General features: G+C 37.9%; 1 protein-coding gene across 4 annotated transcripts in view; it reads right to left on the reverse strand.

The window, feature by feature from the left end:
- Nucleotides 1-14,863, reverse strand: part of UACA (uveal autoantigen with coiled-coil domains and ankyrin repeats) — an 86,321-nt gene that overhangs the window by 33,063 nt on the left and 38,395 nt on the right. For 3 of the 4 annotated variants that reach the window (XM_019662376.1, XM_019662374.1, XM_019662373.1), the window contains exons 2-3: nt 7,305-7,438; nt 3,146-3,234 (exon numbers count right to left, since the gene is read on the reverse strand). In XM_019662376.1, the coding sequence (XP_019517921.1) occupies nt 3,146-3,234; nt 7,305-7,438 (223 nt within the window). Of the gene's footprint in view, nt 1-3,145; nt 3,235-7,304; nt 7,439-9,606; nt 10,063-14,863 lie in introns of those variants that run through there. The other variant, XM_019662375.1, reaches the window with a different exon arrangement.

The raw sequence follows: 14,863 nt of genomic DNA on the forward strand, positions 1-14,863 counted from the left end.
ACACTGGCTGCTGGCTACACACGGTAGCCCATGGCAACCCACTGCAGCAGGGGCTGCAGCCTAGCCATCGCCGGCAGCTCACGGCAGCCCAGCTCCAAGTTGAGCTGTTGTTCACCATCTTAACTGCAGAGGGAAGTGTCACTGGCCCTTGTATGTGGGATCCGAACCGGGGCCTTCTGGCATCCCAAGCCAGTTCTTAACCAACGCGCCACTCGGCTGGCCCTGGGTTGATATTTTAATAAGATTTGATGTACACACCGAAACAAAGAGGTGGGAAGAAAAATTAAATATAGAAATGCACAAAGAGCAAGAACTTTGTCTCATTTGCCCTGTATTTCCAATACCTAAAGCTGTGCCTGAGACAAAGTAAGTAACTAAATATTGGAAGAGCAGAAGGAGGGAGAGAAATAAAGAGGAAGAGAAAAAGAGAATGGGGAAAGAAGGGACAGAAAGATGACTAGATTTCTTATAACATTTCCAAATAGGCAGTGTGGATATCCAAATGGAGGAAGTCAAAGAGAGGTATTCTCTAACTAATTTCTATGCTTCAACTAAAATTCAAAGTTCATTAGGAGGCTGTGTCTCTGAAAATCAGACTCGCTCAGCTATGAGTATTAAAATGTGCAGCTTTAAAGGAAATGACAAGGAGGGAGACAGGAGGAGGTTACCAGATAGTCTGAAAGGTTAACTCTGAATACTGTAAAAGGTATGCTCGCAGAGACATTCTATCTCCAACACTGTTTCTCCTGATCACATTTCTTTACACATACATCTCTCTTGGATGGTGAAAGATATAAAGGTTTCAACAGGGTCTTCCAGCTTCTGATGTTTAATGCTCTTCATTTCCCTCTAACTTCACAAACTTCTTAAAAAATTATCTGACTTCACGTGACATTTCTGCTAGGAAAGAAGTCATTTACGTTCTACTCCTCCTAGATAAGTGAATAAATTGACTTTCAACTCTCATTCAGCTTTACGGGAGTTTAGCTCCGTGGGTAAGTTTTCCTGGGTCTGATCACTTGTGTGTAGCTGACTAATCAGGTTCTGGAACACAAGGCAGTGAGTCCGGGTCTCTGAACAGGTACAGACACAAGACACTCGTCCATGCCTAAAACCCTCTGGGTACAATGAAGTCAGAGTGATGATTTCAAAGTTTATGCACAATTTTCCTAGAAACATTTTACATTGTGAAAAGTGGCTAGAATAACTGTCATTTTCATGGGAAGTAAGAGAGAGTAGGAAGCAAGATGGTGGGAGTAGGTGCAGTAGTGACAGTCCCTGGCATTCAGCGAAATGCCACAGAATCTTGGTCACATAAAAATGTAGGATCAGGTATTTCCCTACTCAAATGCAAATCTAGCCTCTTGTGATAGAGCAGTAAAAAAAAGCAGATCTAAAGTTTACCACTGTAAATTATTCCAAAGGTGCGTGCGTACCTGGCAAGACCTGGGCACAAATACCTCAAAACCATACTAACTTGAAATCTGATTATTTTCACTATACTTTCATATTTCTAGCAAATAAAGGAATTAAGGAAAAAATACATAAAGATTTTTTAAAACAAATTGTTATCAAATAGCCACATCTGGATTATAACAGACAGTATAACAACAAATGAGACAAGGTCCTCATCCTCAGAAAAGGAAAACTCTAAAGACAAACATAATAAAGCAAAGCAAATAAAAACACGACTAAACCACAGCAAACACAAAAGCCAGAGGTGAGCAGGGTATGTCAAAATGCAGTACATGAAACCATGTCCGCTGAGCTTGGGAAGCATTTGAGCTTGACCTGCACGGAAGAAGGGAGGGCAAAAGTCACAGACTGGCCACTTGGCAAAACTGTCCAGAGCAGAGAGGACACAGACAAAAAAAGCAAGAAAGATACTTGTTTGAATTAGAATCAGCACAATCAATTTAAAAAGTCTTAAGCGTTCAAAAGAGGTATGGTTCGTCCAAAATGTCTAAAAATAAGTATTCTTCTACAACAATGAACACATATATAAGTAACAGACTCACTCTAGTTCCTTCAAAGGTGACTGATACATAGCTTGGACTTCAATTTAGAATATGATATAGCTTTAGGTAAAGATTTTCCTCATCAACTCAGTTGTACTCTCTCTCCCCCTCTGTCCCTCCCTTCCATTTCTAAACACACTGCTGGTTAACAGTGATGTGATTTATTTGTCCACACATGGAGACATAGGATAAAATAGGAAAGTTGCTGAAAACATTCTCTGCTCTTGGTCACCTCCTATTTAACTGAATAACAAAACAGAACCGCAGAGACATAAGCTGTCAAAAGTCCCAGGGAACTGAGAGTGGTTTTCCTAATGAATTGAAAGCCAATATACTCACTGAAGGAAACCAATAGCTGTATTCAAATACTTAAAAGTCTGTCTTGTGATGGGCACACAAACTTAAGATTTTAAAGGACAGACATGGGTATCACTACATTCAAGCAGAAAATGTGGTAAAAAATGGACTTAGACTGTCCATTAAAAAAATAATTTTTAATAAATGCAGCTAGCCAAACACCAACAGGTTTCCTTGTGAGGCCTGATGGTTAAGGACACAGACTGACTGGGACTGGCCCACTGGAGGACCCTGGGCGAGTCACTTAGCAGCTCAGGGCCTCACCACCTCTGTGGTGATGCAGGGACGAAAGGAATTAGTACATGGAAAGTGCTTACATGCTACGTAAGTGTCAGCAACTGTTGTTACGATCATTATTGGTTATGTTGTTGTTATAAGGCAGTAACTTCCATCACAAGAAATGTCCAACCACATGTCAAATGACCTCACGACATACAAGATTAATATACTGAAGAGTACATGAGTATAAGCTAAATGGCCCCTAATGTTCTTCAAAACCTGAGATTTTAGGATCCTGTAACACTATCAAGACAAGCAGTAGGCTTCAGGTCTCTGCCTGCTCATCAGGTCAGTAATCCTTTCTACTAAATTTCCTGAACTTGACCTCTCCCTGACATAGCTCAGAAGTCAACCTTTTCTCAGCTACTTAAAAAACAGAAAATGAAGGACTTCTCTTTTTACATCACATTTGGGTCTGATAAAGACCATTAGCAGTGGGTGGTGCTTGTGTCCTCCTCCTTTTTTGTAACTGACTATGGAGGCAAACGTACCTGCAGTGTCACTGGTGGTGATGTCAACGCCGTGTATGAGGATGGCATTCAAACACTCAAGATTCCCCTTGGAGGCCACAACATGGAAGCTGAACGAGAAGAATACATCTGTTATGCCATGGAAACCACCAAAGGTCAACTTAAATGTTACCCTAACATCACCCTTTCGTCAGCAGACACACATACACACGTTTTAAAGGCTCGAGTGCCTATTTATTTAATATAAGACAAAAGAAACCTATTCCATATTGCTGGATAACTCATTTTTTAACCCAAATGTGCATAAGGGGTCAATAGTTTTTAGAAATACCTGCTGAGAACCAATGGACTATATTCAACCGTCTTAGTAACAGAAAATTTACACTATGATATCATTAACTGTACAGTTTATTGCTTCAACAGTAAAGGCACTGGTGCTCAGAGCTTCACAAACGCACTGAAGCATTTCTATCTGCCGGTGATGTCAATCAAATAAATAAAATATCTATTTTGCTTAGTTTCAAATATACTGAAACTGCCAAAACAAATAAGCAACAGCAGAATGCTAAGGCCAAAGACAGATCAAAACACTATCCCTTCTCTTTGGAATTATCAGATTAAAACCTGGCATAGAAAAGCCTTCGGAACAACAAACTAAGCTACACTTGAAAGGCTTGAAAGAGCTGGCATCCTTTTCTTCCCCCAAAGCATCGACAAGTACCACCTCAGTCTTCCCTTGCTCCTGGACTTGTATGGCTGGTGGAAGTTTCATGTAAACAGGCATAATTGAACACGTTTCCTAATAAGGCGGGTAAAGCCTGCTTAAAAAATAACTTTGTGCATTAAGTATTCCAGATATAAGATGGAATATCCCATTGTTTCTTTGATCATCTAACACTTTATTAATCAGCAAACACTGACAGAAATACTTTGTGTTCTGTAAGAACTGACAGTGAGTGTGCTCCACCAAATCCAAACTGCTATGTAAATACAGTAGGATTTATTGGCAAAGGATGCTGAACGCAGGCTGAAATAGAACGGAGGCCCTGACAAATACTACAACCTTTGTGAAGGTGCCAGCAGACAAAGGGCGTGCACGTGCCCCACTGGGTGCCTGGATACCGACACACTCTGTGTCACACTCTGTCTCCCCTGACCACACCACTACATTTTGTTTCCCCATTCCCTGAAACCTTAGTACTTCTAATGCCCCCACCCTGGCCTTTATTATTCTATATAAAACTATATATAAATTCAGGGTTTCTTTTCTTTATGGTCTACCAACTCTTCCCACTCAACTATACACTCCATGAAAGCAAGGATTTGGTCTGTTGTGTCTTCTATTATATTCCCAGAACAAACTTCAGTACTAGTGAGATAGGGGCCCTCAAATACCTGAATTAACTGAATGCTGGGAGACCAAATCTGAAGAGAGCTTCCAAGCTCATTTCCAGGTATTACAACACTCAGTCATGCATCTCTATTAGTATTATAACTGATATAAATGGAAAGTAGAGACCAAGCACTATTTAGTAAAGTAAAGCAGATTTGTGTACAACTTGAATTACAGAGGAACAGATGTTTCTGATAAAAGGGATATAGTATTCATAAGGGTCACATAAATTCTCCTTATAGAATTAAACTGCTGTAAGCCTGAAGGTATCAGTTAATCTCTGCAACACTGGGGGCTATACTATGCAATGCATCATGACAACCTTTTGAGGTGATTTCCTTCAGGCAAAGGTTTTTAGTCTCCAGACAATCTTGGTGAGATCATTTTGTGTGTGTGTGTTTCCATTTCTTGGTTCACAAAATCTGGAAGATTTCTTTCTTCAAAATAAATCAAACTATACTAATGATGTACAAAAGGGCAGAAATCACAAATCTACAATGTGCTCTCCATGCTGGTGTTCCATCAACAGTAGGTGTGCTTCAAAAAGAAGCTGTGTCAATCATTACATGGTATGCAAAGAGCTGTAAAGGAAATTGGAAAAACTGCTTTATGGAAACTCTTTTGCAATTAAAAAAGTCAGTATGTTTCCTTTTTTTAAACAGGCATGGGCTTCTGCTTCCATAGTAGAAAATTCAGGTAACATGGATGATCCCTACCTCTGAGCACAACTGGAAAAGCTGCATAAGCTGTAAGACATATGCTTGAAGGCATGAGTGAGCTAACGAGGTAGTAAGAAGGTAGGAGGCCAGGCTGCAGGGAAGGACAGATGAGGTGAGCTTGGTGTTTTGAGGCCGTCTTTGGCCAGAGCAATTGCTGATTTCAGAGAAAACAGCTGGGAGGCTGAACAGCACTCTGACAGCCTGAGGGGATGGAGAGGCAGGAACTGGAATACACAGCTCTCCAGGGGCAGCGGGATTTCTAGGTGAATCGCCACCATTTTGCACTGGCGAAGGACTGCACCCCAGGAGACGTGAGGAGGAAGAAAACAGATCCTCACAGTGACTATAGCCAGGCTTCAAATACTTCATTTCTACAACTGGACTGAGCTGAAGGAGCACATGTTACTTTTGTCTTAACTTTCAAAATTAACACACACCCCCGCCACACACACACACACACACACGTCATCCAAAATAAAATTATTTGTATAATCACAGATAATAAAGAAAACATATTTGTAACATGTCATATATTTGACTAAATGCAAAATGCTTTAAGAATACAGTTCATGTGTGAGTAACAAAAGGAAACGACTTTATCCTATAAATCCCAGAAAGAAGTCTACTTCCTATGTGAAAACCTCAAAGACTAAAACTACTCAAATATTTCACAAATTAAAGTTCATAGTTCACCAAATTTCACCAGATTTTTATAACTTTGACCATTAAGACAAACAATTTCACTCAAAACTGAACTTTAGATAAAAAAAAATCTGAACAAGAACTCAAGCAACCAGTCATTCAAAACATTCAAAGCGTGGATGGGCAGAACTGCAGAAAGAAGGTTTCAGTGAAGATTTTCATCCCAAAGAAGATTCCCTTCATCTTTTAGTGTCTTGGCATTTGGGAAAAAAGAAGCACGAAAAACAAAGTCACTTTTAGATATTAAATTTTCACTATTTATACTGTGAGTTCTATACATAACTTAAAATTTAGCAAAAATGGGAGAACTCTAAATAACCAATGTTTCTGTAGCTATCAAATTGCCTACTTAATAAAACTGAAACAGTACATAAAAATTGGAACCTTTCAAACATATTGTTCTTAAAAACAGCTTAATTTTTAAGTTATGCTTTGCTCCTGTTACTATTCTTGAGTATCTAAGTGTTCTAAGGTAGTGACCCACATTAAACATTACCATTTGCTTCTTAATTAATTCACCTCTACAATCAGTATCTGGCTTCCAGTTCCGATATTCTAAATAAGCTCAAGCAAGCATAAGACTGAGAGGAGTTTTAGGAAATGACTTTTCACCCCTTTTGGAGGTTTCCCAGATATGAATTTAACTGCTGTAAGTACAGATGATAGTAGCGGACCCTGGATCTTACTTACCCTTTCACCCAGCGGCTCCCCATCCTGTGTGGGAAGCAGTGAAGGCTGGGGAGGGCTGGGAGGAAAGACAAGCGTGTAAACAAGCCGGGGGTCTTCCTCAGGAACACAGAAACAAAAGGGAAGCCACAAAAGTGATTCTGCCCCCTTTCTGCTCTAAACATTCTCACTTAAACTACATTTCATTCTCATTTACCCAAATATACAAATGGATTGGGGTTGAGAGGAAAAGAGTGTAATTTACAGAGCTCTTCCAAGACAGAAAACTTGGGTTCACATCCCTGCTCTGTGACTTTTGAGGTTAGACCGAGTTACTTAACCTCTGTAAACCTTCCCCCACTCCTTTTAGAGGATCATTGCGAAGACTGAATATGAATGATAAGGACTAGGAGAAAGCTAATAAACAAAATGCACCAACACCACAGAATGTGGTTTGCCCCAGGGCCTGAAGAACTAGGCCACTGGTAGTACGTTAGCATTCTCCCTCTAGCTTGGAAATCTTTCAAATTGAGAACAATTATTAGTCCAGAATGTTTGAAAGTGATGTCTTAAAGATTTTATAGCGTGGGTTTTGATAAAGGCTATTTAAATTAAAAAGTTGATAACCACAATTCACCAACTCCATGTGGCCCCCAAGGGTCTACCCAACTCCCTTCAGGAAGTGATCAGTCATACTCACGCAGATCTGCCTTCCACGTCTAGTTTGCCTGGATTCACCCCCTTTTTGGCAAGGATTGAGGACACTTTTTCGACATCTCCCCTTTCTGCTGCTTTCATCAATCGGTCGTCATATTTGTTCCAATCTGCTGCATGCTATAAAATGAAAAAAAAGTAAACATGCATCCTATATATACTATACCAGTAAGACTTTCTAAAGGAGGAAGGAAAACAGTACAACATAACATATCACTCAGTTTCCAAGTGCACCCCAAACTTCCTTCTCCCTGCTGTGCTGACTTCACAAAAAGAACCTTTCCAAAATACATGATATACAAGAAACATTTTAAATTAGGCTTTGGAGAATAAAGATGTTTCTCATGTTCTCTGCTGTTTTCTTCAGAAACAAAGAAAGGAAATTAATAACTGTTGAAGCCCTACCCTGGGTCCAGCACAAATTACTCAAACAACCCTAGTAAACGAAAATTATCATTCCCATTTAACAGATTCAAGAAGTCATGGCTCCAGGGACATTAAAAGACCCAAGTGGCCAAACCCAACCATGACTTCTCATGATTTCCAAAATCAGTGTGCTTTTTTTTCCTACTCTCTAACTTTCAGATCTGGCTCTGGTTACATAGCTCCCAAAACTCTCAGATGCAGTGGAATTCTGTACACATTTTAAAAACCCCTTCTGTACACATTTTAAAAACTTGTTTCAAAGGTTCAAAGGTATTTATGCAGGCAAATCACACACACACACACACACACACACACACACACACACACACACACACACACTCTCTCTCAATAGAGAATGCAATTTATTATGCTTATGTATTAGGATAAAAAGAAATTTCTACATAGAAAAAACTTTAAAAAGGACTCTAAAGTATTAAGTACTTAAAAATCCTAAAATAATAGGATTACAGGTGACTTTCATTTTTCTTCCTTCTTTTTTACATTCCAATATATTATTTTTGTTAAAAAATAGATTTTTAAATTTTAACAAAAACTCAGTGCACATGTATTTAAAAAGAAGAGCAAAGGCAATTTTTTAAATACGTTGTAATTATATCAAGGTTATCTTTATCTTTGATTGGAGAAAATATATTCAAGACATTCTGAAGCCAATTACTTGGATTTTCTCTTAGTAAGTAGAAATGTGGAACCCAGAACTAAAATATACAATATTTAAACAAAGTAAGGTTTTAACGTTTTAAAATATTATGCAGTAAACTTATTGCTAAATTCTGTGTTAAAGCCTGTATTATTTCTGGAACAAAAAAGGTGTACACATTTTTCACTTAACTTACAAAGCAATTTCTATGTCCACAAACACCATAAGAAATCTCGGGGGGGAGGGGAGGGGAAATGAATCATTTATATGATGCATATCCTCTAAATGTTTGATCAGTATGATTATTTTATATCTACTATACTCTCCAAACCACCACCAACAACAAAACCACCAATTTTCTAGCTAAATAAACAATGTATTCATTAAATACTTGCAGGAAAAATAAACATGAAGAAAACAAACACATTAAAATGTTAACCGACTCCTGAAATGTAACATTTCAATTGAATCTGGTTCAAGTGCCTACAACAGACTGCAGATTTATCTCTAAATTCATCAAATTTGGAGATGAACTCACTTCCTTCTAACTTCAAAAGTTCAAACTGACAACTATGAGTAGAGATAGCCCCACTTATTGGCTCAAAAGTCATTTTAGCCATCCCCTTTCCTTAGCTTTAAAACAAAACAGTTGACTGACTCTAAATTAAGAGTGGTTGTAGATGTATGTAGGCTTAGGAGACTGTTTTCAAATGCCTAAGGGATTAAGTCATGTTTAGGATACAAATACTTGCTCTGTATTGATTAATTTATCCTTGCAATAAAACAATCTCAGCTTTATTTCCAAGTCAACTCGCTGGTGGAGAAAGGAGCCATTTAAAACATTAAAAATGGTCAAATCCTAAAGGAAGGCTTTTTAAAAGATAATTAAACATGATTAAAGTCTCCTATTATCGTGTGATTTTCCCCTCTCCTCAACCAAGCACGCACCATTTTCCATTTTGCTCTGCTGTCAGTGAACAGAAATCCTGCTCAATTATTAAGATTCTATTATGTGCTTTTTAAACCCAGAAAAAAGAAACAAGAACGTTTGTTTTCTGTCACTAACCCCAACCTGTTAATCGGATACATCAGAAAGAATATAAGACAAAGAAACCAAGCTTACTAAAACCGTAGTAGTTTAAAAGAATACAGTTCAGAAAGCCTAACAGAGACTCTTGTTACCCTGGACGACAGGAATACCTACTCTGTTCTTAGGAGCACAAGAAAACCAACAGTTCATCATAGACGGGGTTTAGTTTCTTGTTGCTACCAGCAAACTTCTTCGCATTAAGTTACAAATCTCTGCAGCTCACAAAGCAAGCCCGCAGACGAGCTTCTAAGCGCTGCCTCGGCCCCTGGCTTTACAGCTCCTCCTGCTCTGCAGTCCTCATGCTGGGCTACGCTTAGCTCGGATCTCTAACGATATTTTCCTCGTCTTCGGGATCCTTCTCCGCCTTCATAACGCTCGAAAATGATCTTCCTGGCTGCGCAGAACCTGCTTCCCAGCAGCTCCAAGGCAGGTACCGTAACTCCTCCTATTTCTTGTTCTTTAGAAGCTGTCTTTCAAAGCGGTCCCTTTCAGGGGCTGCCGTGGACAACTTGAACTGCACTCTGCATCCTGCTGCCTGGACACTGCGACACTGACGCTGCAGTGCATGATAAAAGTGGCCACCTCCAAATCCTCTGTGAACAGCGTGGACGCTGTCTCCCATTGGTCAGGTTCTATTTCAGATTCCATAGGACTTGACAGCTGAGTGATAGAAAGCAGAAGCTAAGAATATACTGCAAATGCATGCTTCTCCTCTGAGTAATCTTCAGGTCTACGGGGTGGGGGGCCAATGCCTTAAACATATTGTAAAACGTGCTCATCAAAACAACTTGTGTGACATTATCACAATATTGGAAAGAGGCACACTGGGTGATTCCACAAAACAATATTTAAAACCGGTTTCAGTCTTAGGATCATCTATCATGAACTTATAATAGCCTTGATAAACAGAATATAAAATTCTTTTTTAAGCAAATGTGTCACACTTTAATTTAAGGAAACACACACAGACAGTCACACTTTCACATTTTCTCCATTTTCCTTCCTACCCCTATCAGTCTCCTTCTGCACACAGCCAGGTTTCAGCTTACAGCTGCTGCCAGTCTGTCTCCTAACATGTTAAATGAGAAGAGCCAAGGGCACTGCCAAGACATTAAATAGACTGTATTATGATGAATACTTTCCTACAAATTTTAAATTTAACCCAGAACTCCTAATTTCCAAGTTTAGTGCCCTGCCTGATATGACAAGTAAATATTTTATCTGTGGGAAATCAAATTATAAGGATTCAGAGATTAAAAAACAAATTAAATACTAAAGGACGCAAATGTGTATTAAACACTGAGCTAGCCTGTAAATAAAGCTCCATTTGGGGACCAAGCAGGCAACTCCTCTACATTCACTCTGTTTAACATACATGTACTAACATTCCTCACATTATCAAGGACGGTAACAAACATCTGCAAGCTCCAGGATGTTTTTCACTTTCTAGTTACCATAACAGCAGGAAAGTGGTTTACACTTCCTCCAAAAAGGCAGATTTGGGAAAAGTGCTTCATGGGAGCGCAAACTATTCCAACACAAGTGTTTATAGGAAGAAGGTAACTGCTATACTACAGATTGTGCTGCCAGTTAAAAGTTATGAGCTTCATCAAGAAATCCATTTCCTACTATTTAACTTTAAAATATTAGACACATATTCTAATTATAAAATATATATGGTCATACACCATAATGTATTATTTCTGAAACAATGATTTATTTTTCTCTCAAATCACATTAGACATCACAATGGATTTCTTGGCGGGACCCAGAGACTCCACCCACTATATTTCGCCCTTCTTCAGAGGAAATCTGGGATAGAATTTAGGCTCTGTCCTTTGGTTAACAAAGAAAGCACATTCTTTCTAGAAATAGGACGGCAAAGGAAATAAAAAGAAAGGGGGAAACCTGTTATGAGTATGAAACGCCATATAAGGAGCTATCCGTGCTAGCTAAGGCTCAGGAGACAGGGCTGACGTGCCCTCCTATACTGCGGATGTCCTGAGCCTCCCAACTGTCCGTGACTTCATCTCTGTTCCTACTCTCACACCTTCCTGCCCAGGTATTTCCCAAGAGCTCTAGGTAAATCCCCACCTTTGCTGTCCCCTGTGACTGTAAGGTTCTTCCCTCACCTGCATTCAGGTTCTTCTCAAATGTCACTTCCTCAGAAGGCTTCTCAAACCTCTGTATCCAAACAGCCCCAGCCCCACTCTACACCCGCCACTCTTTATCCTCCTGTCCTATTTTACTTTTCTTCATAATACTTATGAGTATCTGCCTCTATATCATATGTTTAACATACTTGTAACAAGTACAAGTAATGCTTATGTCTGATATTTGCTTCAAAAATAATTTGCTTCAAAGTAATGAATTCAACAACACATTAAAAACATTATACACCTTGACTAAGCAGGATTTATTCCTGGAATGCAGGGATGGTTCAACATATGAAAATTGCAATGCAATACACCACATTAACAGAATTAAGGACAAATATCACATGATCATCTCAACTAATACAGAAAAAGCATTAGACAAGATTCAACATCTTTCATGATAAAAACGCTCAAAAACTAGAAGTAGAAAACTACTTCAACATACTAAAGGACGTATATGAAAAGCACACAGCTAAAATCATATTCAATAGTGAAAGACTGAAAACTTTTCATTTAAAATCAGGAACAAGATGAAGATGCCCACTCTCACCACTTTTATGCATCGAAGTATTGTAAACCCTAGCCGGAGCAGTTAGGCAAGAAAAGGAAATAAATGGCATCCAAATTGAAAAGGAGGTAAAATTATCTGTTTCCAGATAACCTGATCTTATATATAGAAAACCCTAAAAATTCCACAAGAAAAAAAAAATGTTAGAATGAACAAATTCACAAAGTTGTAGGATATAAAATCAACATACAAAAATTAATTTTATTTCTATACACTAACAATGAACAATCCAAAAACAAAATTAAGAAAACAATTTCACTCACAGCAGCATCGTAAAGAATATAATACTTAAGAATAAACCTAACCAAAGAGTTCAAAGGCCTGTAAACCAACAAATATAAAACATTGCTGAAAGAAATTCGAGAAGACACAAATAAATGCAGACATCTGTGTTCATGGATAGGAAGACTTAATATTGTTAAGATGTTAATACTACCCAAAGAGATCCACAGATTCAACAAAATCCCTATCAAAATTCCATTTTTCACTTTTTTGCAGAAATAGAAAAATCTATCCAAAATTCATATTGAATCTCAAGGGAACCCAAATAATCAAATAATCTTGAAAAAGAAAAACAAAGTTGGAGATTTCACACTTTCTGATTTCAAAACATATTACAAAGCCACAGTAATCAAGACAGTGTGGTATTGGCATAAAGACAGATACACAGACCAATGAAACAGAATAGAGCCCAGAGATAAACCCTCACAATAATGCTCAAATGATCTTCGACAAAAATGCTAAGACTACTCAAGGGGGAAAGGACAGTGTCTTCAACATATGGTGCTGAAGAAACTGGATATTCACATGTAAAAGAGCGAAGTTATCTTCTGCCATATTACAAAAATTAATTCAAAATGATTTAAGACCAAATTTAAGATCCAATTATAAAATTCATAAAATAAAATATAGGGAAAAGCTTTATGACATTGGATTTGACAATAATTTCTCGGATATGACACCAAAATTACAGGCAGCAACAGGAAAAATAAATAAATGGAACTAAACAAAAGGAAAAAATAAATCAAAGTTAAAATTTCTGTATATCAAAGGATACAATTAACAGTGAAAAGGCAAACTATGGAATGGGAGAAAATATTTGCAAATCATATATCTGATAAAGGGCTAATATGCAGAATATATAAAGAAATTCTACAAATCAATAACAAAGAAACAAATAACCCAATTAAAAACTGGACAAAAGGCTTGAATAGACATTTCTCAAAAGATGATATACAAATGATGAACAAGTATGTAAAAAGATGCTCAACATCATTAATCATCAGAGAAATACAAATCAAAATCATAATGAGATATCACTTCACACCCATTAGGATGGCTACCATCAAAAACAAATAAAAAACCCCAGAAAATAATCTGTTAGCAAGGATGTGGAGAAATTAAAACACTTATGCACTGTTGGTGGGAATGAAAAATGGTGCAAACACTGGAAAACAGGATGGTGGTTTCTCAAAAAATTAAAAATAGAACTACCATACAATCCAGCATTCCCTCTTTTGGGTATATATCTGAAAGAACTGAAAGCAGGGTCTCAAAGAGGTACGAGGTGTGATCCAACAATACAGCGAATGTTTAAATTTAAAAAAATTATTACAGTGAAAGACACTAGTCCCCCTCAAAATACTCCCCCTCACTTCAAATACACTTATCCCATCGTTCTTGCCACTTTCTGAAGTAGTTCTGGAAGTCCTCTTTCGTGAGTGTCTTTACTTCAGCCTCCATTATGACAACACTCCATATCTTACATCACTTCTGGTACAGCAATTTGTGAAATAAAAACATTACGGTGTGTCCTCACCCACCTTATTCACCGGTTCTGGCACCATGGGACTTCTGGCTCTTCCCAAAGTCAAAATGATTCAGGACATCGAGGCAGCCACGACAATGCAACTAAAGACACTCACGAAAGAGGACTTCCAGAACTGCTTCAGAAAGTGGCAAGAACGATGGGATAAGTATGTTTGAAGTGAGGGGGAGTATTTTGAGGGGGATTAATGGCAATGTGTCTTTTACTGTAATAAATTTTTTTAAATTTAAACATTCACCATATTGTTTGATCACACCTTGTATTGGCGTACCCATGTGCACAGTAACATTACACAAACTAACCATGAAGTAAAAGCAACCCAAATGTCCATTGATGGATGAATGGATAAACAAAATGTGGTTTACACATGCAATGGAATATTATTCAACCATAAAAAGGAAGGAAATTCTGCCACATGCTACAACATGGATGAATTTCAGATGAATTATGAGAGGAGAAATAAACCTGTCCCAAAAAGACAAAAGCTGTATGATTTTACTTTTGTGAGGTATCTAAAGAAGCCAAATTCATAGGAAAAAAAAGTACAATGGTGGTTACCAAGGGGTGGGGGAAGAAGGAAACAGAGAGTTGTTGTTTAATGGGTACAGCATTTCAGATTTGCAAGATGGAAGAATTCCTGTGATCAGCTGCACGACAACATAGTTAGCACTAGTGAACTGTACACTTAAAAATGGTTAAGATGGTAAATTGTATGACTTTTACCACAATTAAAAATAAAATAATAAAATAAAATATGCAATCTCTCAAGAATATCATTTTAATATTCATTAACAACTTTTTAAAAACACAATCGAATGG

Source organism: Hipposideros armiger, unplaced genomic scaffold (genome assembly GCF_001890085.2).
Source record: "Hipposideros armiger isolate ML-2016 unplaced genomic scaffold, ASM189008v1 scaffold_373, whole genome shotgun sequence".
Lineage (NCBI taxonomy): Eukaryota > Metazoa > Chordata > Mammalia > Chiroptera > Hipposideridae > Hipposideros > Hipposideros armiger.